The 22,924-nt window shown below is 50.7% G+C and overlaps 1 protein-coding gene across 3 annotated transcripts in view; it reads left to right on the forward strand.

The window, feature by feature from the left end:
- The window catches only part of Slc29a4 (solute carrier family 29 (nucleoside transporters), member 4), a 30,013-nt gene that overhangs the window by 1,388 nt on the left and 5,701 nt on the right, over positions 1-22,924 (forward strand). Inside the window, exons 1-6 of one of the 3 annotated variants that reach the window (XM_006504707.3) lie at positions 8,213-8,426; positions 11,491-11,670; positions 18,098-18,229; positions 19,022-19,135; positions 20,146-20,274; positions 21,186-21,255. In XM_006504707.3, the coding sequence (XP_006504770.1) occupies positions 20,191-20,274; positions 21,186-21,255 (154 nt within the window). In that variant the 5' untranslated portion in view covers positions 8,213-8,426; positions 11,491-11,670; positions 18,098-18,229; positions 19,022-19,135; positions 20,146-20,190. Of the gene's footprint in view, positions 1-8,212; positions 8,427-11,490; positions 11,671-18,097; positions 18,230-19,021; positions 19,136-20,145; positions 20,275-21,180; positions 21,256-22,924 lie in introns of those variants that run through there. The other 2 variants (NM_146257.2, XM_006504706.3) reach the window with 2 other exon arrangements.

Genomic DNA, 22,924 nt, shown 5'->3' on the forward strand with positions numbered 1-22,924 from the left:
CGCAGCAGAGGATGCTCTCCCCACCCCCACACCCACCCCGTGAGCCTGGCAGTGTGCCCAGGCAGCCTGCCCCTGCGCTCCCAGGACAGTCCCTACCTCTGTGGCTCCCTTCCTTCTTTCTTTCCTTCCTTCTTCCCTTTCTTGGCTTTTATTTTAAAATGTTTTCTTCCCGTTTCTTTGTTTTATTTTTATTTCTTGTTTTTTTTTTTTTTTTTTTTTTTTTTTTTTTTTTTTGCCCTTTTTGAGACAAGGATAGCCAAGAACTCACTGTATAGACCAGTTGTCCTTAAATTCCTGATCCTCTTGCCTGTACCTTGCCAACTGCTGACATTACAAGCGTATGTCACCACACCCTGATAAAAGCATGAACAGCGCTGTGGGCTGGAATAGTGTTCTCACAACCTAGGACCCAAGTGCTTCAGAAATCGTTTGAATGGATTGCATGGGACAACTCATTTAATTTCTTTTGTTTTGTTTTTTTTTTTTTAATTTTAGATGCATGTGTGTTTTGACTGCATGCATGTTTGTGCACCATACCTGTAGATGCCTGGGAATGAGGTTACAGCTGGTTGTAAGCTACCTACCATGTGGGTGCTGGGAATTGAACTTGGGTCCCCGGGAAGAGTAGCCAGTGTTCTTAACCACTGTGCTATCACTTTGAGCCGGAAAAACGAATTCTTCCCCCACACCACAGCCCCCCGGGCTGGGGCCTGAACCCGGAGCTTTATATAACCTAGGCAAGCGTTCTGCCTTTATTATTTTCACAGTGCTGGGGACTGAACCCACAGCCTCTTACACACTCAGCAAGTCTCTTACACGCTAAGCCAGTGCTCTCTGCCTTTGAACTGTACCCTGGGGATTCTAGGCAGGCGGTTTACTGCTGAGCTACTCTGAAGCTTTGGTTTCTTCTCTGTGCTCTCCCTACCCAGACGCCTTAGGACTCTGTCCATGGTGCTGGAGTTCCGGCCGGGCCGCACAGGAGTTGCTCCTCAGGTCCCAGGCAGCAGCTCAGGCAGGTCAGTCCCTCCGCAAATCCGCAGGGGACACTTCTCCCCGAGGCCAGGTTTTGATCCCTCTGATTTGGTGTACCCAAAGGGAGCCCAGACGCTCCAAGTTCTGGGTTGCTATGAGGATACATGTGGCTAATTGTTTCAGGGATGTGTCACTGTGTTTTATTATAAAACACCCACCATCTCCCTCGCTTCCCCTTTTTACCAGCTGGCTTCTTGTCATCTGTGATCTATGAAAGCATTCTCTGAGCACCACAGTCCCTGAGAACAAGAGCAGGTGTCAGTATGAAGGCCACACCCACACGGGCTCACTGTGACCATAGCAATGGTCCCCCCTCTCTCCCTCACAGTGTCCTGAGCAGGCCTCCTACCCAGGCTTCTGGCTGCTTGTGGGTTGATGGGAAAGATCCTAATGGCCTTAAGCTAATAAGTTGGGAATAAATTGGGTTTGTGTCCACAGAAAGCAGCCGGCGGGGGAGGGGACCTGAAAGGACTTGAGGGTGATGGGGGTACCCTAGGGTGGCTGGTTCTCTCTCTCTCTCTCTCTCTCTCTCTCTCTCTCTCTCTCTCTCTCTCTCTCTCTCACATCTTTGAAACTGCATTCACTTGATCTGGGGAGCATACACTTGGGGAAGTCAGAAGACAACATCAGGAGTCAGACTTCTTTTTGCACTGTGTGGGTGCTGGAATTGAACTCAGGTCACCAGGCTTGAAGTCAGCACCTTTACCCACTGAGCCATCTCAGCCTCCCTCCGCTACCGTTTTATTATGAAAATGTTAAGCATAAGTGAAAGCGACAAGAGTTGCCATGGGTGCTCACAGTCTATTCTGTCTCTTCTCTCAACCATCAACCCACCTCCCCATTGCACAGCCAGCCTCGGGCCCAACTTACATTAAATGGATTTCAAAGGCTCAGGCCTACCATCCCTGTACTTAAGAGTCTGATGCAAGAAGATTGCAAGTTCAAGGTTAACCTTGGCTAAATGTTGAAACCGTCAGGGAAAAAAGTAGAAAGAAGGAAGGGAAAAAAGAAAGGAGGGAGAGATGGGAGAGAGAGACAGAGAGAGAACAATTGCAGATGTGAAGGTGCTAAATATTACTGTGAACTGGACTGTTCTCTCATGTGTGTCTGTGTTTATTTGTGTGCATGCATGTGTACATGTATGTATGCATGCATGCATGCATGCGTGTGTGTGTATGCATGCATGTATGTGTTTATGTGTGTATGTATGTATGCATGTATGTGTGTGTGTGTGTGTGTGTGTGTGTGTGTGAGAGAGAGAGAGAGAGAGAGAGAGAGAGAGAGAGAGAGAGAGAAACCCAGACTGGAGCAGAGTTCTGACTTTTGAACTTCTGAACAGCCTGCCTCGACCTCCCAAGTGCTGGGGTTGTAGGTGTGCACCACCACGTTTGTGTCACATGCATGTGTGCTGTCTGTACATATGGGTGCAGGTGCATGCTCTTGTTGGAGTGGAGAGCATAGGAAGACATCAGGTGTCCTGCTCTGTCACTCTCTGGGTTACTCTCTTGAGGCAGTGTCTTGCACTCAGCCAAAGGCTAGACAGGCCGCCAGCAAGCCCCGCCCACCCTCCTTTGTGTCCATCACCACCAAGCCCCACCCATCCTGCTTTGTCCATCACCACCACAGGGCTGAGCATCCAGGGTGCCTGGCTTTTTAACCGTGTGCTTGGGGATCCAAACTTAGGTCCTCGTCCTTGTGCAGAAGTACTCGTACCCTCTGGGTCATCTCTCCACCTCTGGTTTGGCTGGTTTGCTTTGTTTTGTTGTTTTCAGACACTTTTCATTTTGATCTCAAACTGACTACATAACCAAGGATGACCTTGAACCCCTCATCCTCCTGCCTCCACCTCTGGAGGGCTGGGATGACAGGGACATATTACCAGGCAGCACCAGCACTTCTGCTGAGTTTTGACAAATGCTTGCAATGTGCAAGACATGTGTTACCAGGACACGGACCCCCCCCCCATAGCTCCCTCCAGCCCTGCCTCTCCCCCAAATCCCCACAGAGGGCAGCCAGCATCTGATTGCTTTAGAGTACTCCTCTCTGTTCTAGAAATTTGCAGAAATGGGACCACATGGTGTCTGTTCGAGGCACACACAGGTGCAGGGCACATGGAAAGCTTTCCTTTACATCCCAAATGGGCACCATGTGTGGGCGTGCTGCAGGCTGGCTCCATCTCCTGTGCGTAACACATGGCCTGTCTCCAGTTTACTACTATGAATAAAATGTACAGTTGTCCCTTGGTATCCGCAAGGGGTTCTATATAAAACCCTTCTGGCACCAGAATCCAAGGCGGCTTGTTAAATGGTGCCGTGCTTTGTATAGAACCTGAACACACCCTTCCATATGTTTTTTCTCCAGTTTTTAAAAAATTTTATTTATATGAGTACACTGTTGCTGTCTTCAGACATGTATGAAGAGGGCATCAGATCCTGTTACAGATGGTTGTGAGCCACCATGTGGTTGCTGGGAATTGAACTCAGGACCTCTGGAAGAGCAGTCAGTGCTCTTAACCGCTGAGCTGTTGTCTCTCCAGCCCCCACCCCCGCCCCTTTCAGGAATGGAAGACAGGGTCTCATGTAGTTCAGGCTGTCCTCAAAGTTTCTACGTAGCCAAGGATAGCTTTAGACTTCAGTTCCTTCTGCTTCTACCTCTCAAGTGTTAGAATTGCAGGTCTGTACCATCGTACTCCATTTTATTGAAGTGCTGGAGGATTGAACTCATGGCTTCACACATGCAAAGTCATGTTGTATTTACCCAACTAACTGAATTACATTGCCAACCATATTACATTTAATCAAAGGGGTTTTTTTTCTTTTTAGTAACTATGTAGATAATTATGATTTCCTCCTTCCCATAAGCTAATGACTAAGTACTGGGGTGTGGCTCAGTGGTAGAGTACTTACCTAGAGTGTGTGACGTTCATCTTATACACTCATATGCACACACACACACACACACACACACACACGGGGTGGGAAGCTGTAGAGATGGCTCTGTTGTTAAGATACTTGTTCTTGCAGAGGTCCCTGGGCTCAATCCCAGCACACACATGGTGAGTCACAACTGTAATTTCAGTTCCAGGGGACACAATGCTCCTTTCTGACCAGCTTGGGCAGTAGGTAGACACAGATGTACATCTAAATGTGCAGACAAAGCACAAGCATAAAATTAAAAAATATATATGTATTCTTTAGAGAGACCCCTGTCACTTGCAGTGTAGCATATCCCTGTTTTCCAAAATGCCCTCAGCTCTTGTTGCTATAGTTAGATTTTTCTGCTATTATTCAAAGATGGACTGTTGTTTTCTTAGGGTAACCTTCATGGAGTTGAAGCATCTTTTTCTCCCTGTGCTTTTAAGAACTCGGGTTCCTCCACTTTTAAAACTTTCATAGGATCTCCTTATGACTTAAAGCCCAGTGTGTGGGAGCAGAGAAATAAGAATTCTTTATTATACTAGTCTCTCTAGACTCCAGATCTTATTCTACGTAAGTTTCTTTGTGTGTGTGTGTCCATGCATGTGTGTCCGTGTGTGTGTTTGTGCGCATGTGTGCATGTGTATGTGTGTGCACGTGCATGTGTGCATATATGTGTGCATGTCTGTGTGCATGCATGTATGTGTATGTGCATGTGCATTTGTGTGTCTGTGCATGTGTGTGTCCATGTGTGTGTCCATGTGTGTGTGTCCATGTGTATGTGTTTGTGCACATGTGTGCATGTGTGTGCACGTGCATATGTGTGTCTGTGTGTGTGCATGTATGTGTGTGTGTCTGTGCATGTGTCCACCGTGCACGTGTATGTGTGTGTGAGTCTGTGTGTGTAGTGTGTCACTGAGACATCTTGTCAGTCCCACCATATTTATTGAGACAGAATCTCTCACTGAACCTAGAGCTAGTTGACATGGCTAGAATGGCAGAGAGTTAGCCACAGGGTCTCTCTCTCTCCTCTCTCCTCTCTCCTCTCTCCTCTCTCCTCTCTCCTCTCTCCTCTCTCCTCTCTCCTCTCTCCTCTCTCCTTTCTCCTCCTCTCTCCTTTCTCCTCCTCTCTCCTCTCTCCTCTCTCCTCTCTCCTCTCTCCTCTCTCCTCTCTCCTCTCTCCTCTCTCCTCTCTCCTCTCTCCTCTCTCCTCTCTCCTCTCTCCTCTCTCCTCTCTCCTCTCTCCTCTCTCCTCTCTCCTCTCTCCTCTCTCCTCTCTCCTCTCTCCTCTCTCCTGTCCCCTCTCTCCTGTCCCCTCTCTCCTGTCCCCTCTCCTCCCCTCTCCCCTCCCCCCCCCCCCTCTCTCTCTCTCTCTCTCTCTCTCTCTCATCTCTTCCTCCCAGTGCTGGGATTACAGGCACATGTCACCATTTTTAATGTGGGCTCTAGGGATTTTTTAACTTGAGTCCTCATGCTTGCCCAGCAAGTATGTTATTAATTGAGCCATCTCCCCAGCCTCCTAGTTCTTTCTCTTCTGATGGCAGGTTTCTGCTCATTTGTCATTTCCCAGAAAGCCACTTTACCCTGCTCCTCTGGTTTTTCTAGACTGAGAGAGTGGAAGTCATCTTCTGGATTCTGTCCCACTTCCTATTTCTGTGTCACTTCACACTTTCATACTTCTGGCTTTCCATATTATTCTAAATCCTTTCTAACCATGTACATATCTTGGGGGCTTAAGATTTCGCTGGAGAGCTTACACATGATTGCACTGATTTTCCTGGGTTTTTCAATATAGCGTTCTTATTGTTCCCTGCTGGGAGGCATGTGACATCCGCACCTTCTTGTGCTCCTCAGCCACCTGCAGTGCTTGCTATTGCCACCAACATCTTAGCATGTAAAGCCTTTCTATATTTAGAACTAATTCTTTGGGTTAGATTTTCTGGACCAACAGGGTGTTTTTGTTGTTTTTTTTTTTTTTTTTAAGGTCAGTGTACATTCCAGAAGAGTTGTCCCAATTGACATTTGAACCAGGAAGGGGTTTGTTTATTTACTTATTCAATTTGCACTTCTGGGGATGGTACCAAGACCCTCTTGCTAGGCAGGGGCTCTACCACTGAGCCACACCCCAGCCCCTCACTGGGGGATTCTAGGCAGATGCCATACTACTGATCCAAACTCACAGCTCTCTTTTTACCTTTCATTTTACAATAGCATCACTCTAACCTGCTCAGGCTGGCCTTCAACTCACCCTATAACTAGACTAACCTCAACTTTTGATCCTCCTGCTTCATCCTCTCATGAAGAAGAAGACATTAAAATGGGATCTAGTCTTGTCCCCTTCATTGACAAAATATATCCCCAACTACTTCCTGTCCCTGCCTGATTTCATGTCTTGACTCCATCTCTCTCTCTCTCTCTCTCCCTCTCTCTCTCTCTCTCTCTCTCTCTCCCACTCTCTCTCCTTCACTCTTTCCTTCTCTCCTTTCCTTCCTCCTTTAGTTCCATGGTGGGGTAGGAGTAAGGGCAGGGTCTCTGTAGCCCAGGCTGGCCTCAACCTGCCTGCACTTTCCAAGTGCTGGGATAACAGACATGAGGCACCACACGTAGTTTAAATAGTACTGAGCTACAATCATACCCCCAGAGCTGTAGACTATGCAAAGCCTTGGGGGCTTGCACATTGACATTGTTATAACTCACTGGAGCCTCCAACAGGTCACCTCTGTGGCTTACAGAGTTGTGAAAGAAGGTCAGGGGGCACACACTGTTCCCTGGTATGTATGGTAATACACACCTGTCATTCCAACACTCTAGAGGCTGAGGCACAAGAACCCTGAATCCTAGACCAACCTGAACTACGGTAAGAAGAGACCATTAAAAAAAAACAGACACTTCTAGGAACTTTGCTCTGTGAGAGAGAGGCTAGCAAGATGACAAGAAAGCCCCCAGGCATGGGTAGAACCAAGCAGGCTTCCACGAAGAAGTGGGAATGCAGGCAAGAGGAGGGGTATCCAGACAAATGCATCTCTCTGTGCCTCGGTCCTGAAGACTCCTGGCCCCCATTAACAGGTCCCAGTTTGTAAGGACTTAGGGTACTGTTCCCACTTAATTCCTGGTCTTATCTTTATGGCCCCCATGGGGCATGTGGCCAGGACCAGGGTCAGAATAGGCCCTACTGAAGCAATCAGTGCCAGCCCCAGATTGTCGCAGATCACCTAGAGCTCCAGGAGACTAAGCCTGGCAAGAATCGTGAAGGGACTGAGAAGTGAGGACGGCCAGCTAAGACACCAAACCTTCCTGTATGCTAGACTGTCAGATACTGTAACCTGAGAGTGGAGAGAAGTGGGCAAAGACAAGTGGAGTGTGAATGGGTAGAGGCAGCGCTTATGCTGAAAGCCACGGTCCAGCATAGGATGAGTCCACGCCGTCGGGGAGTGGTAGTGTGGGGGAAACAAGCATGGGAGTGGGAGGCGGGGCAGAGAGGCAGGGCTGGTGTGAAGGCTGTGGGAGGGGCCATGGGGGCGTGGCACAGGGAAGTGATGGGGCGGAGCTAGCAGGTAGTGAATAAGAAGTCATGTATGAGGGCTAGAGGTGAGGCCAGGTAGGTGGGACGAAGTGGGCCCAGAGGAGGAGAGTGGAGCATGTGGGAATAATGGGGGTGGAACTAGGCAAATGAAGTAGGAGCAGGGGAAGAGGGGGATGGAAGAAGGGCCCAGCACGCATCAAGGGAAGCGGGGAAGGAATAGGGGTGAAGAAAGAATAGAGGTGAGGCTAGGGCCAGCGGAGAGGAAGGCAGGGAAAGGGGGCAGGCTCTGTGGTCTGGGTTGGGGCTGGCTAAGGGCACAGAAGGAACGAGGGTGAAGACAGCAAAGAGGCTTGGGGGCATTAGAGTGGGCAGTTCAGAGGCGGAGCCAGAGGCGGGGTCATATAGAGTGAGTGGAGCATAGGTAAAGAAAATGGGGCGGGGAATATGGTAAAGACTGGGTAGGGCCAGGGGCGGAGAGCGCAGGTAGAGATTGGGCGGAGTGTATAGGAGAGAAAGAGGGGTTTAGGGGCGGATTTATACAGAGTGGATGTAGCGTGGGCAGGGAGACTGGGAGACTGAGTGGCCGTAGGCCCCACTGGAGGCCGGACCTGGGTGGAGCCCTGTGGAGTGGGCGGGGTGTGAGGGGCGGGGCCACGAGGGTGGGCGGGGCATCTGGATGGTGAAAAGTGTGGTTGGAGGCGGGACTTGGGCGGAGTCACGCGGTGGGCGGAGCTAGGAGGGCGGAGCTAGGAGGGCGGGCGGGGCGTGGGCCGGGCTAGCTCGCTGCAGCTGCTGCGCCCCCAGCACGCGCTCACGGACCCGGGCCCGCGGACCGGGACACCGAGCAGGACGCCCGCCGCGCCCGGTCCCAAGCCTCGAGAAGCGGGGCACAGCGCAAAGGGTCCGGGCGCGGGCGGCAGGCAGGCAGCGAGGATCCCAGCCTGGGGCCGCCCGAGGTGAGTGTCGCCACGGAGGTGGCAGGGAGACGCCGGCGGGGACCTGTCGGAGCCTTTGTCTGCGGCGCGCGGCCCCAGTCGCGCCGCCTCTCCCTTCCGCCCTCCCAGGCACCGGATGGTTGCCGCACCCCTTGTCCGGGGAGGATGGGTACCCTCGCACAGTGCAAGATCCCCTGCATCCGAGCTGCGAGGGCGGGACGCAGGCTCTAGAAGGGGACAGACGCGGGTGGCCTTGGCCGAGCCGGATCACGGCATTATGTCCTCCCTTGGTCACACCTCAGGGGACCTTGCACCTGAAGTTCCTTCCGGACCCATCTCCTTCCATCACGCCCTTCTGCCCAGCCAGCTTCCTTCTAGTTTTGAAAAAGGTTATGACAGAGGCGGGGCCTGGGCACTGGGTCACGACCTCCGAGTTGCCCCTGAAGTCTCTCTTTGCTGGTGGCCCTGTGGGCCGGGGTCCAAGTTTGATACTGCTAGTGCTTCCTGCGGAAGAAACATCAAGGTCTGCTAGTGTCCGGACTGTGCAGGAACCTAAAGCATGGAGAGAGATGGGCCTGGGCTACCCCTCTGCCCTGCGGGCATCCCAGGCCTTGACCAGTCTGTGGCATTGATGTTACAGTCATCTGTCCCCTGGCACTCAGAGGAGCTGCCCAAAGTAGCTCAAAACCCACAATCCTGCAGCGGGGAGTGGAGCCTTAGGATGCTGAGGGAGACTCCCTAAACAACGTCTGGGCACGGGACAGGGGCATCCAAGGGCATCTTAGTAAACAAGACTTGTGGCTGGAGCCAGAAGTTCAAGGCCCGAGGAGGTTGAGCAGGCTGGCTTTCCAAGTGAAATGTAATTTTTCTGCCTCTTCTGCCGACTGCACATGTGGGGCAAGCAGCCTGAGAGACAATCCCTACAGCATCTGAGAGAGGCCAGTGGTGGTCAGCCGGGTCAGGGTTCAGTTAGAGCTGTCTGGCTGTGGGTTTGGCCCTCCTCTGCCTTTTTGGTTATCTCTTCTTCAGACTGGTGTTGTGTGCCTAGTTTTACAGGACTACTGAGAGCTCGGAGCCCTCTTTGACCCACAGGGTACTTAGGGGTGGCTTGCATCACTATTAAAACGCCAAGTGTGCGTAGCTAAATTTTTCCTAGCAACCACCCAGTCCCTCTTTGTGAAGTACTCTCTCACCCTCTAGGTGGGTGTTTGGTGCCAAGGATGGTCTGAAAACTAAATAAATGTCCTGTATCATCCACAATGCTTTCGTGACAAGCACTGAGGGGTCCGAAGTCAGGAGCATGGAGAAGAGCTTCCCTTCCAATGTCTATCTGTATGCCCTTGAATTTTAATTAAAGTGGATGTAGGAGAGGAGGGACCTGAGACCCTGGATGTTGCATGTTGGGGGCTGGGAAAGGAGAGAGATGAAAGCCATGGGGACAGTGTAGGTGGCAGCTGCCCGCCACGCTGACTGAGCCAGAGCAAGCAGCCTGGCAGGATGCCGAACACGTCCGCCTTCCCGGATGGTGTGGCCTCAGCCAGGCAGAAACCTCTCACGCTGTCTGGGAGACTGCATCATGGGAACCCCTACTGAAGAGGAGCCGGGTGTCCTCCAGGACTGAGCTTCCGTTCCAGGTGGACCAGGGGACACTGAATGGCGTTCCAACAGTGCCCCCCTTCCCCAGCCCCTCCTGTCTAAGGTTGGCAGGCAGTAGTCTGACCCGGTAACTCTAAGCCTTCACTAACCCAGACTCTTTGGAGATCAGGGATCTGCATGCCGAGTGACCGACAAGACTGGGGTTGTACCCAATGTCACTGTCACTCAAGCCCAGGCCAGCTATGCCTTAAACCCTTCTAAGCCTCTCCCGAATCCAGATAGGACCAGAGTGACGGGAGGGGAGCTTCACCTTCCTTCCTAGCACTCAGAGACAAGTTTCCTGCCTCTTGTCCACTGACCATGAGTCCTGGATCATTACCGATCGGTGTAGAGTTCCTTAGGTCCCAGATCTTAAGTATGCTGCAGGCTCCAAGGCTCCAAGGAGAGCACATCTCAGTCTCTGACCCGAACACCACTCTGTCAAGAGTTAGAGGATGCAGAGATGACATACCCAGGAGCAGGATTTCCTAACTGCCGGGAAGATCTCACCTGGGGATCTGGATAAGAGGTAAACTGAGGTAGCAGAGCTGCAGAAATGAAGACCTGGTAAAGAAATGAAAGCAGGTGGCTGTGGCACAGGGCACACTGGTGACACAGGTCCAGAAGTGATCAGTGTACTTCTTAAAGGTGGCATCTTTTAGAGGTGGGGCCTCCAGCTTCTTCCATGGCTTCTCTCACATGTGCTTGGTGAGAAAGACAGGCTGTCTCTGTCCGTGGTCTGGGTCCACCGGTCAAATGTTATCATCACTATGCACGTTGCATGCTCTAGGAAGAGTGTGCATCTTCTCATTATCACATAAAAATTGGAACAGAGTTTGAAAATTCATCTGACAAAAGTTAAAGGAAGAAAAGTGAGGCACTCCATGCACACGGGGCATTGCCCAGGCACAGATTCCCTTCCCTTCAAAATAAGGGCTGGTAGATCTGAACTGGAGCAAGAAACATTGTGGTAAGACTTTGATCTGTACGGCTCAGTGGTAGAGCCCCTGCCTAGATTCCCCCAGTGAGGGGCTGCGGTGTGGCTCAGTGGTAGAGCCCTTGCCTAGAATCCCCCAGTGAGGGGCTGGGGGCGTGGCTCAGTGGTAGAGCCCCTGCCTAGAATCCCCCAGTGAGGGGCTGGGGTGTGGCTCAGTGGTAGAGCCCCTGCCTAGAATCCCCCAGTGAGGGGCTGGGGGCGTGGCTCAGTGGTAGAGCCCCTGCCTAGAATCCCCCAGTGAGGGGCTGGGGGTGTGGCTCAGTGGTAGAGCCCCTGTATAGCTTGTGTGTCTCTGAGCTTTGCCCTCAGTCCCACAAAATATATTTAAACAAGTAAACCAATGGGTGAGGAGTGAATGAATAGAATGACCCTGAGGTACGCACCCTGAAGACTTAACTGTGGGATCACAGTGCCCCCCCCCCAGCCTTACTGCCTCATCTCCTTTCATCACAGTGTGAACTGCCATGGGCTCTATCGGAAGCCAGCGCCTCAAGGAGCCCTGCGTGGCAGCCACATCTGACCAGAGTGTGGTGACAAGCTTTAGCTTTGACAACTTCCAGCTGGAGACGACAGCAGAGGGGGCTCAGGATCCAGGCATCAGAGTCAGGGGTGTCCCCACTTTCACAGACTCTGGTGAGTAAGTGACATTGTCTGCCCCAGGGCAGTGACTGGCCACATGGACCCTGGTCAGTCTTTGGGGCAGGAGGTGATTCAGGTTGCCATAGGGACTAAGAGGCTCAGTCAGGATGAAGTAGGTGGCTTGGGTAACAAATAACAACTATACCTAACTCTGGTGTGTGTCATGTGACCTCTGCTAGTGGCCGTCCACAGCATAGTCCCTGTCGAGTCTCCTTCTCATTTGTGTTCTTCAAAGCAAACCATTCCTGGTTGCAGAGAGTGAGGGTTAGATGTGAAGTTCTAGTCTCTTCTTTTCAGTTCTGCTGTGTGATCTAGAGCAAAGACCTAAACATCTCTGAGCCTGTTTCCCCAAACTGAAGAGCTGGTCCAAATGACTGTGCATTTTGGACTTGCAGAGCAGCTCTAGGGTTAGTGGGTCCAAGTTCAACCCTGCCATCATCCCTCCCTTGCTTGAGAACTTTGTATTCTTGAGGGACAAGGCACAGACCTCAACACAGCTGCAGCAAAATTCATAGTATCCCTTAGCACTATCTGGGAGCCACCTGTAAGAAGCACCTGGAGCCACCTGTGAGGGTAGCACCTGTGAACACCTGGGAGCCACCTGTGAGGGTAGCACCTTGTGTGGATGGTGGTGTTCTGCTCGATAAGCCCCATGTTGGGCTGCAAAGAACACCTGATCCTGTGCAGAGGGATGGAGTCACTTCAGTTCCAGCCCCCAAGGATGACAAGAGACATGGTGGGGGAAGGGCCCGGCAGACTGGACCAGGGAGTAGGCGAGACTTAGGTGTCAGCGATGCATTAAACTGTAAAGTCTACAAGTATGGCACACTTAGTGTTGGAGGCTATGGCAACCGGCGTTTGGTTAGAGAAAAGCATCAGGAGATGCTAGATAGAAGAAAGGAAAGAAGAAAGGAGATGGATAGGTGATAGATACATACATACATAGATACAAAGATGATAGAGAAGTGATGGATGATGGATAGATGGATGGATGGACGGATACATGCATACATAGGTACATAGATACGTAGGTGGATAGATACATATATGATAGATAAATGAGAGATACATAGATAGATGGATACGTACATACATAATAGGTAAGTGATAGATGACTGACGGATATAGAGAGAGGTAACAGAAGATAGATATAGATAGATGGATAATAGAGAAGTGATTGATAGATGATAAATAGATAGATAGGTAGATAGATAGATAGATGATGGATGGATGGATAGATAGATAGATAGATAGATAGAAGGCCAGAGATAGTGGCTCAGACTTATAATCCCAGCATTCGGGAAGCTGAGAGAGGATTACCACAATCCTAGGCCAGCCTCAGCTGCATAACTTGACTTTCTCTTAATAAAGCCAAATAATAGATATCCGAAATGATAGATGAATAGGTAGATGACAGATGGATGAGTAGGAGAGTAGATAAATGGACAGAGAGCTAGATGACAGGTGGGTGGATAGATAGGTTGATTAAATAGACCACAGAGTGGGTAAATGGATGGATAGGTGGATGGGTAGAGGGATATTCAGATGATGGGTGGATGGAGGATATATGGGTGTGTGAACATGGATTGATGAAGGGTGGAAGGACAGTGGGGTGGATGATGGAGGATGGATGGGTGGACATGTAGATGGATTAATAAAGATGATGGATGGGAGAATAAATAATGGCTAGATGGATGGATAAAAGGATGACTGAAGAATGGGTGGGGGATGGGTGATCAAAAGATGGGTGGATGGAAGATAGATGAATGGCAGATGTATGGACAAATGGATGACTGATGGATGAAAGATGAATAGATGGAGGGAGGATGGATGAATGGATGGATGGATGGATGGATGGATGGATGGATGGACATGTGGATGGACAGGTGGATGGATGGATGGGTGGATGGATGGATGGATGGATGAATGGATGGATGGATGGATGGATGGATGGATGGACAGGTGGATGGATGGATTGATGGATGGATGGATAGATGAATGGATGAATAGATAGATGGATGGACAGGTGGATGGATGGATGGGTGGATGGATGGACAGGTAGATGGATAGATGGGTGGGTGGGTGGATGGATGGATGGATGGATAGGTGGATGGATGGATGCATGCATGCATGCATTAATGGCAGAAGTAAGTCACAGCAGATAGTCCAAAGTGTACAAAGCAGGCAGGTCAGAGCAGCCTGGATCCCAGCCCAGGCTGAGATCACCAGAAGACCAGAAGCCCCACCAGATTAGGTCAGGCCCACTCAGAGTCGTTTATCTGTCAGATGAACTCAAGGACCACTTTCTGCAGGACCTCCATGGCCACACCTCAATGAGTCATGGAACAACCAAGGCCCAGGCCTCAGCTGCTGAGTGATGAAAGAGCCCCTCGCAGTGTGCAGTTTGCCAACTCAACTCCTTAACCATACTTACTACCCAGATAAAGCCAAATCAGGGTCATGCCACCGCTAAGCGTGACACAGCTCATGTTTGGGCCCCTGAAACCATGGGAGCCCATTCCTCAGAGGCCACCGCTAACTGCCAGCAATCCTTGCAGCCCTGTAACCTCAATACAGCTAGCAATTTGGAGCTGTAAAAAAAAAAAAATCATTTATTTTGATTTTATTTACATTGGTGTTTTGACTGTGTGAGGGTGTCAGATCCCTTGGACCAGGAGTTATAGACACTTGTAGGGTGCCATGTGGGTGCTCAGAACTGAACCCAGGACCTCTGGAAGAACAGCCAGTGCTCTTAATCGCTGAGCCATCTCTCCAGTCTCAGAGCACATCTTTAAGTGTGTGTGTGTGTGGGGGGAATCTGGTTGTGGGGTGCATGTCTTTAATAGCAGCACTGGGGAGGCAATCTTCGTGAGTTCAAGGCCAGCTTGGTCTATATAGCCAGTTCCAGGACCGTCAATGCTACACATAGAGATGCCAAACCCACTCCTTGAATGAAGGAAGGAAAGAAAGAAATGGGGGTGGGGGTGGGGGAGAAAGGTTTATGTTTGTTTGTTTATTCTAGCGGGGTGGAGGGCACACACGTGTTGTGGAGGTCAGAGGGAAACTTGCAGGGGTGAATTTTCTTTCACCAGGCAGGGTCTGAAGACTGAATTGAGGTTGTAAGCTTTGGCCACACTCGCCACTACCCACTGAGCCTTAGGTTACTGATAAGGGCATGCAAGAGGGAATAAAAAATATTTAAGGGCCAGCGAGCTGGCTCAGTGGGTAAAGGAGCTTGCCACAAAGCCTGGTGACTTAACTTTGATCTCCAGAATCCACATGGTAGAAAGAACTGATGTCCACAAGTTGTCTCTGGCCTCCACATGCAGCCAGGTGGGCGGATCAGCAGGTGAAGTGCTTGCTGTGCAAGCATGAGGACCCGGGTTCTGATCCCAGCACTCACACGGTGGCTCACAACCATCCTTAACTGGTTCCAGGGGATCTGATGCCTTTTCCTGGCCTCTGCAGGCACCAGCAAGCACGACCCACAAATACACATTCACGAAAACACCTTTTTTGTTTTAGATTTATTTATTTTTATGCATGTAAGTACACTGTAGCTGTACAGATGGTTGTGAGCCTTCATGTGGTTGTTGGGAATTGAATTTTAGGATCTCTGTTTGTTCCAGTTGGCCCCACTCACTCTAGTCGGTCCTGCTCTCTCCGGCCCAGAACTTTATTTATTATTATATAGAAGTGCACTGTAGCTGTCTTCTGACACACCAGAAGAGGGTGTCAGATCTCATTATGGGTGGTTGTGAGCCACCATGTGGTTGCTGGGATTTGAACTCAGGACCTTTGGAAGAGCAGTCAGTGCTCTTACGCGCTGAGCCATCTCACCAGCCCCTCATGAAAACACTTCTACACATAAAATAAGTAAGTACTTTTTGAAAACAAAAATAAAAAGACCCAAGCAGGTTCCCATCCCAGAACTGGGGGAAGAGGGGGATCCCTGGGGCTCTGACCAGCCAGTCTAGCTTGATTGGTGATCTCCAGCCTCAGTGAGAGACTGTCTCAAACATAAGGTAGAGAGAGGTAGAGTACCTGATGTCACCCACTGGCCTCCACACGTGCACCCCCCCAACACGTACACTCAGGGACATCTGTCACGTGATCATAGCATACATTCTTGACCGGCTCATTCAGGTTCCCTCTGCTGCCAGCAGACACCTCCCTGCTCACCGCTCTGGTCCTGGCTGGTGTCCAAGCCTTTATTTCCCAAGGTTTGGGGCATTAGGGCCCCTGCGTGCACTGGATTCTTGGTATCTCCCCTTAGCTGTAACACGTGGGATGGAAGTGCCACAAGAGGCCAAGTGTCCCTCTCACGCCGGGCTCGTTCTTCCTCATTTCTACACACAGCAGCAACTTTCCATGCCCTTGATGGCCGGGATTAACCCCCCATCCACAAAGGTCTCCCTTGGCTGTTGAACCTGGACCAGAGTGGCAATGCTTCATGCCCAAAATGACGGAACCGTGTCTTGGGGTGCAAGCTAAAGCTCCTTAGATCAGGGGATGGGGACATAGCACAGATGGTGGAGTGGTTGCTTAGCAGGTGTGAGGCCCTAGGTTCCAACCTCAGGATCAAAAAAAATCAAATATGGTGGTGTGTGCCTGTAATCCCAGCACTCGGGAAGTAGAGACAGGAAGATCAGAAGTTCAGGGTCATCTTTGGCTACATGATGAGTTGGAGACCAGCCTGAGCTACGTGAGATCTTGGAGAAGAAAGGAAAACAAAAGAAAGCTACCAGATGAGCGGGGACAGAATGAGCGTCTCATCTGCAGTTGCTAAAGAGACAATCACAAGTGTCACTGCATGTCCATTCTGGTCCCTGGATCCCAGCTTTCTATCTGGGGAGGCAACTGGACACTGCATTAGAGCATTAGACCTTGCTAGCCCCACAAAGCATTGCCATGGCTGGTCCCATTGCAGGGTCGCCCCACCATTTGGCCAGGCTTGCTGTGGCTGAGGCTGTGGCCAGGGTGGTTGTGATGGGATGGCTTCTGGTGAACAGTGGCTGTGACCGTGGTGGACAGCAAGGTACAGTGACAGCACTCTTGGTGGCCATAGTGGCTGGGTTGGCTATGTGTCTTGTTGCTGTGACAAAATGTCTGACAAAGGCAACTTAAAGGAGGGAAAAGGTTTGCTGTGGCTCAGAGTCTGAAACATACAGACCATCATGACGGAGAAGGCATGGCGGCAGGAGCGTGAGCTGGTTGAGAGATGAGAGTGCTGTTCAGCTCTTTCCTGTTTCCGTTCAGGCCAGAGCCCCAGCCAGTGGGATTGGTGCTACCCGTATGGTGGGTGCATCTCACCACCTCATTTAGCCCAATCTAGGTAATCTCACATCACCATGGCCAGAGATTTTTTTCCATTGAGTCTAAACCGCATCTCTTTGACAACTGGCATTGGTTATCACTGGCCCTCGGGAAATGGTTCAAAGCACCTGCCCAGCAAGTATGGGGATCTGAGTTCAAATCCCAGAACCCATCTAAAAAGTCAGGCACAGGAACACATCTATAATTCACCTGCCTCTACCTCCAGAGTGCTGGATTAAAGACCCTGTGCCACCACGCCCAACTAAAATTTAAATAAAAGGGGCAGGGGCTCAGCGGTTAAGAGCACTGACTGCTCTTCCAGAGGTCCTGAGTTCAAATCCCAGCAACTACATGGTGGCTCACAATAATCTGTAATGGGATCTGATGCCCTCTTCTGGTGTGTCTGAAGACAGCGACTGTGTACTCACATACATAAAACAAACAAACAAACAAATCTTTTTTTTTTAAAGCCAAGCACAATAGAGCACATCTATGATCCCCCTGCCTCTACCTCCAGAGTGCTGTGTTAGAGACCTGTGCTACCATGCTCAGCTAGAATTTAAATTAAAAAGAAGAGGAGGTGGGGCTAGAGAGATGGCTCAAAGGTTAGAGTTCTTTCTGCTCTTTGAGAGGACCCAAGTTCAATTCCCAGCACCCACATTAGGTGACTAACAACTGCCTGTAACTTCAACTTCAGAAAGTGGGACACCCTCAGGTTCTATGGGCACACACACAAACACTTGAAAAGTAGATAGGTAGATAGATAGGTAGATAGGTAATAGATAGATAGATAGATAGATAGATAGATAGATGATTGATAGATAGATGGTAAATTGATAGATGATAGATAGATAGATGGTAGATTGATTGATGATAGATAGATAGATAGATAGATAGATAGATAGATAGATAGATAGATAGATAGATGATAGGTAGAACAGGAAAGGAAAGGTAACACTGGCATGGCGTCTGTGGTCTTATAGATAGTGATCGCATGCCTGGGCCCTGGTGGTGGGCAATGCCGTGGCGGTGTAGATAGCAACTGTGGTGCAATGGTCACAGCCTGTGTGTGCTCACTAGTCTGTCTTGGTGTCTCCCCACTTAGCGGTAGAGGAGCCTGTGCCAGATGACCGCTACCATGCCATCTACTTTGCCATGCTGCTGGCTGGCGTGGGCTTCCTACTGCCATACAACAGCTTTATCACCGATGTCGACTATCTTCACCACAAGTACCCAGGTGGGTTCCTCCTCCACCCACACAGCCCTCAAAGACATCTCAGCACCCCCTCCCTGGCTGGGGCCCTCTGAGAATCCCAAGGGACGGGACCCCGCCTGGGGATGTTGCCTGGAGAGAACAACTGATTGGTTTTCCGAGACACTGCAGATTACAGCGTGGATGAAAACCTGTGGTGGGACCTTTATTTGGGGAGCGTAGTAGTTACTTTTCTTGTTGCTATGGTAACATGCTTGACAAAAAGCCATTGAAGGGAGGAAGGGTTTATTCTGACTCACAGTTTGCCAGATACGGTCCACCCTGAGAGCAAAGGCATGGCAGCAGGCAGGGAAGGCACCGTGATCAAGGCAAGAGTCTGGCTGTTCATACTGTTGTCACACTCCGGAGGCAGAATGTGAACAGAAAGTGGCTCCTCCTATAAAACCCAAGGCCCTCCTCTGGTGATTCACTTCCTCCAGGGAGGCTCCACCTCCTAAAGGTTCCACAACCTCCTCAAAACAGCGCCACCTGCTGGGGATCAGGTGTTGCAACATGTGGAGCCCATGGAGGACATCTCACATTTAAACCTCTACAGGGAGTAGAGGTCATTTATGGACCTGTGTGTGGAAGCTGAGTTAGCCAGGGACCACCGTGGCAGACAGAGGAGAACCTCAGCTCCACTGGCAATTGTTGAGTGAACTCAGCCTATCCACCGATTTACTCAGAAGTCAGCCCCTCAGGGAGGGTAAAGAGACTTTGCAGGTGATTGAGGAAGCTGGAAGTTCCTCTCTGAGTCACTGTCCCTCTTCTATCCAGGGACCTCCATCGTATTTGACATGAGCCTCACCTATATCCTGGTGGCATTGGCGGCTGTGCTCCTAAACAACGTTGTGGTGGAGAGGTTGAACCTGCACACCAGGATCACCACAGGTAATCAAGCCCGCCCTGTGGTGTCCCCTTTCCAGAGACTCCAGGCTCCTCCTTCGAGCTCCTAGCCCATGGCATCCGCCCACCCAGCTTCCCAGCCTCACCTGTGAAACAGGTGCTTTCTCTAGGACCAGTGCAGCCTTCGTGGTTGGAGTCAGAGTAAGAATAAGTACAGTGGCACCGTCTCTTGTCCATCCCTAGGTCCTTACATAAGCCCTCCCTTTATCCATAGATTTAGCCCTAGTGCCTCCTCCTCCAGGAAGCTCACACCATTTCCCTGTAGACCAATTTTTCTTTCTTTCTTTTTTCTTGTTTTCTTTCTTTCTTTCTCTCTTTCTTTCTTTCTTTCTTTCTTTCTTTCTTTCTTTCTCTCTCTCTTTTTTCTTCCTTCCTTCCTTCCTTTCTTTCTTTTTTCTTTCTCTTTCTCTCTTTCTTTTTTCTTCTTTCCTTTCTTTCTTTCTTTCTTTTTTTTTTTTTTCAAGACAGGGTTTCTCTGTGTAGCCCTGGCTATCCTGGAACTCACTCTGTAGACCAGGCTGGCCTCGAACTCAGAAATTTGCCTGCCTCTGCCTCCCAAGTGCTGGAATTAAAGGTGTGCATCACGATGCCCGGCTTAGACCAATTCTTCTCAACCACCCTGACACTGCTGCAACCCTTTAATACAGTTCCTCACGTTGTGGTGACCCCCAAAGAAATAAAATGATTTTCGTTGCTATGTCATAACTGTAAACTTGCTACTGTTATGAATCATAATGTAAATATCAGTGGTTTTTGATGATCTTTGGTGACCCCCCTGGGAAAGAGTCATTCAACCCTTATGGGGGTTGCGACCCTCAGGTTGAGAACCACCCATCGGAGACTCTTCTGGTGTCTTTTACCTGCCTAATTTTGGGGGCTGTCGTGCAGGTAGGCATGATGTCTGAGATTTACCTCTCTGGAAGATGGCAGGAGATGAGGTACTCGCAGCCGCTGGCTCACTGTGCCCTCACAGCTTCTCTGCTCACGCCCTGCAGGCTACCTCCTCGCCTTGGGTCCCTTGCTCTTTATCAGCATATGCGATGTGTGGCTGCAGCTCTTCTCTCACGACCAGGCTTACGCCATCAACCTGGCCGCCGTGGGCACTGTGGCCTTTGGTTGCACAGGTAGGGAGTGGGGCCGGGATGCATCAGGAGGGCTGAGCCCAAGCACCCTGTGGCTTTGTACAGGCGGCACACTGTACAGGGTGAGTCATCCCAGTGCTGGGCATGAGTCCATACACCCAGAGTGTGCATGCACACAGACCGTCACATACACTAAGGTCACTCTCAAGTGGCTCAGGGAGGTGCAGCTACCTGGTTCTCTTGAACCCCTGATCCTGACCCTCCTGTCTTTACCTCCTTAGTGCTAGGACACACACACACACACACACACACACACACACACACACCATCCAGTTTGTGCAGTGCTAGGCATGGAACTAGGGCTTCATGGATGTTAGGCAAACTCTATTCTAACTAAGCTACATCCCCAACCCACTCCCCTCTTTATTGAGACAGGATCTCATGTGGTCCAGGCTGGCTTTGAACTCCTAATCCTGATGCCTCCAGCTCCCAACATTACACGTGTACACAGATGTCTCTTGCCTTTGCTGCATGGTCCAAACCCATCAGAAGTGGAGGTGGAGGCTGTGTTTCAGGCAGCCGAGGGGTGGGGAGAGTTTAGCTTGACAGCCCTATTTCAACCGATAGCCTCTGTCACTGCGGCTGGAAGAAAGGCTGAGAGTAAGCTCACCCTGTCTCATCCAGCAAGGGTCATATATCACCTCTGCTCCCATTAGCCAGGACTTGTCAGTGACATTGAACCCCAGGGGCAGGAAGGTGACTGTGCTCTGTGAACTTTTGGGGGCAACACTGTTTCTTTCCTGTGTTTCTGTATGGCCGTGGTAGACCTCACATTGCCTCTGGTGCGAATTCCTGCCTTCTAGTGCCATCATAGCATAGAAGGTCCACAATTGCCTCTGAGGCAATCAGAGGCACAAGGTATCTGACCACGTCCCCCTCTCTCTTAAGTGCAGCAATCTAGCTTCTATGGCTACACGGGATTACTGCCCAAGAGGTACACGCAGGGTGTGATGACTGGAGAGAGTGAGTACTGAGACCCCTCCCCCAAGGGGCACCGGTCTGGGGACACCATTGGGCATGCCCTGGTTGGGGAGGTGAGCCGGAAAGGCCTACACACACTGGGCTGGGGATGGGGACTATGGACGGAGAGGGATGGACCCCCGGGGTGGGAGGGATATGTGCACACACCTGTGTATGCCAGGGTTCGAGAGTGTGAACAGCATGTGAGATTGGGAGGTCATAGCTGCAGTAAGTTTGGGGACAGGCATATTTTGTGTGTCGGTTGCGTGACTTTTCCCTGAGGGATATGAACAGATAGGGCATACAATCTGCACAACAACAACAACAACAACAACAACAACAACAACCAGTCCCACCCCATCTAGCTTTGGAGAGTTAATTTGACTGATTCACAGGAGTGTGGATAACTCAAAGACAGCCGCACTGAGAAGCCCACCCCAGCCCAGGTTACGTTAACTCAGGACAGCGGTGTACCCTGGGCTCCCTGCACAGCCTGAAGGCAGCTCTGCTGTGGGGAGAAAGACTCTCCTTTCCATGGCACTTGTTACTGGTTGACTAATCTTGAGGAGGGGCCTTGAGAATCTTGTGTAGTTCAGCTGGACTTGCAATCTTTATATCTTTATTCCCTGAGTCTTTTTGACACCCCCCCACCCCCCCCCACCCCCCCCCACCCCCCACCCCACCCCCCACCCCCGCCTTCCTCTAAGAGGACCGTTTCAACTTTGGAAATTTGCAACATTGTGTGTGTGAGTGCATGCGCCTGGGCAAGTGTAGTGTGCTGAGGCTTAGCTTGCTCAGGCCTGTATGTATCAGCTGGCTCCACTCAGGACCAAGCCTTTCTCAGATCCCCCCCCCCTTCACCAACCACCCTGCTTAGTACTTAATTGCTTGTCTGCGAAGCCACCTCCCAGATGCCCTTTCTGATACCCAGCACCTTACTCAACCTGAAGTTTACCCAATGCCCAGACCCCAAAAGACCCCTGGACATGCCCTCCAGGTACAGTCTGAGTCTACCAGGTCTTGCCTTCTATTCTGTAGCTAGTCACAACGAGACAAGCAACCGGGCTTAGCCAGTGTCATCCTCAGAGGCTACTCTCCATGGCCCCTCCATGGCAGCCTGCTGTGGGCTCCTTCTGCCACGTGCTGCCTGGTATATCAAACCGTACCACATAAGGCTAACTTCTGGGAGGCGGCCAGCACACAGGTGCAGATTTTTTGTTGTTGTGCTGAGGCAGGGTCTCTTGTAGCCCAGGCTGGCTTGCAACTATGTATAGCTGAGGATAACCTTGAACTCCTGATCCCCCTGCTCCCGATTCCTGAGTATTGGGGTTCTAGGCACTATCTTTACACTGTGTTGGGACCAGGATGCCATGCGCGCTTAACAAAAACTCTACCAACTGAGCCACATTCACACCCAAAACCGGTAGATTTTTACAGTGGAATCTGTGAGGCTGGCCCATGAGGATGGTGGATCCCTTTGGGACTCCCCCGAGACAGACTTGTTCAGAGCCCTGTCCGTCTTCATCAGCTCATAGTGGACAGGACAAGTCCTGCCTCACATTGCCCTGTGGCTGTGGATTGAACTCGGGCAAACCTTCATGAGTTATCTGCAGCATACTTGCCCGCCTTGACCCTGACACCCTCCTCCAGCTGGCCCTTGCTCTGGGGGTGG

The sequence above is a fragment of the Mus musculus genome, chromosome 5 (genome assembly GCF_000001635.26).
Source record: "Mus musculus strain C57BL/6J chromosome 5, GRCm38.p6 C57BL/6J".
NCBI classification, from domain to species: Eukaryota; Metazoa; Chordata; class Mammalia; order Rodentia; family Muridae; genus Mus; species Mus musculus.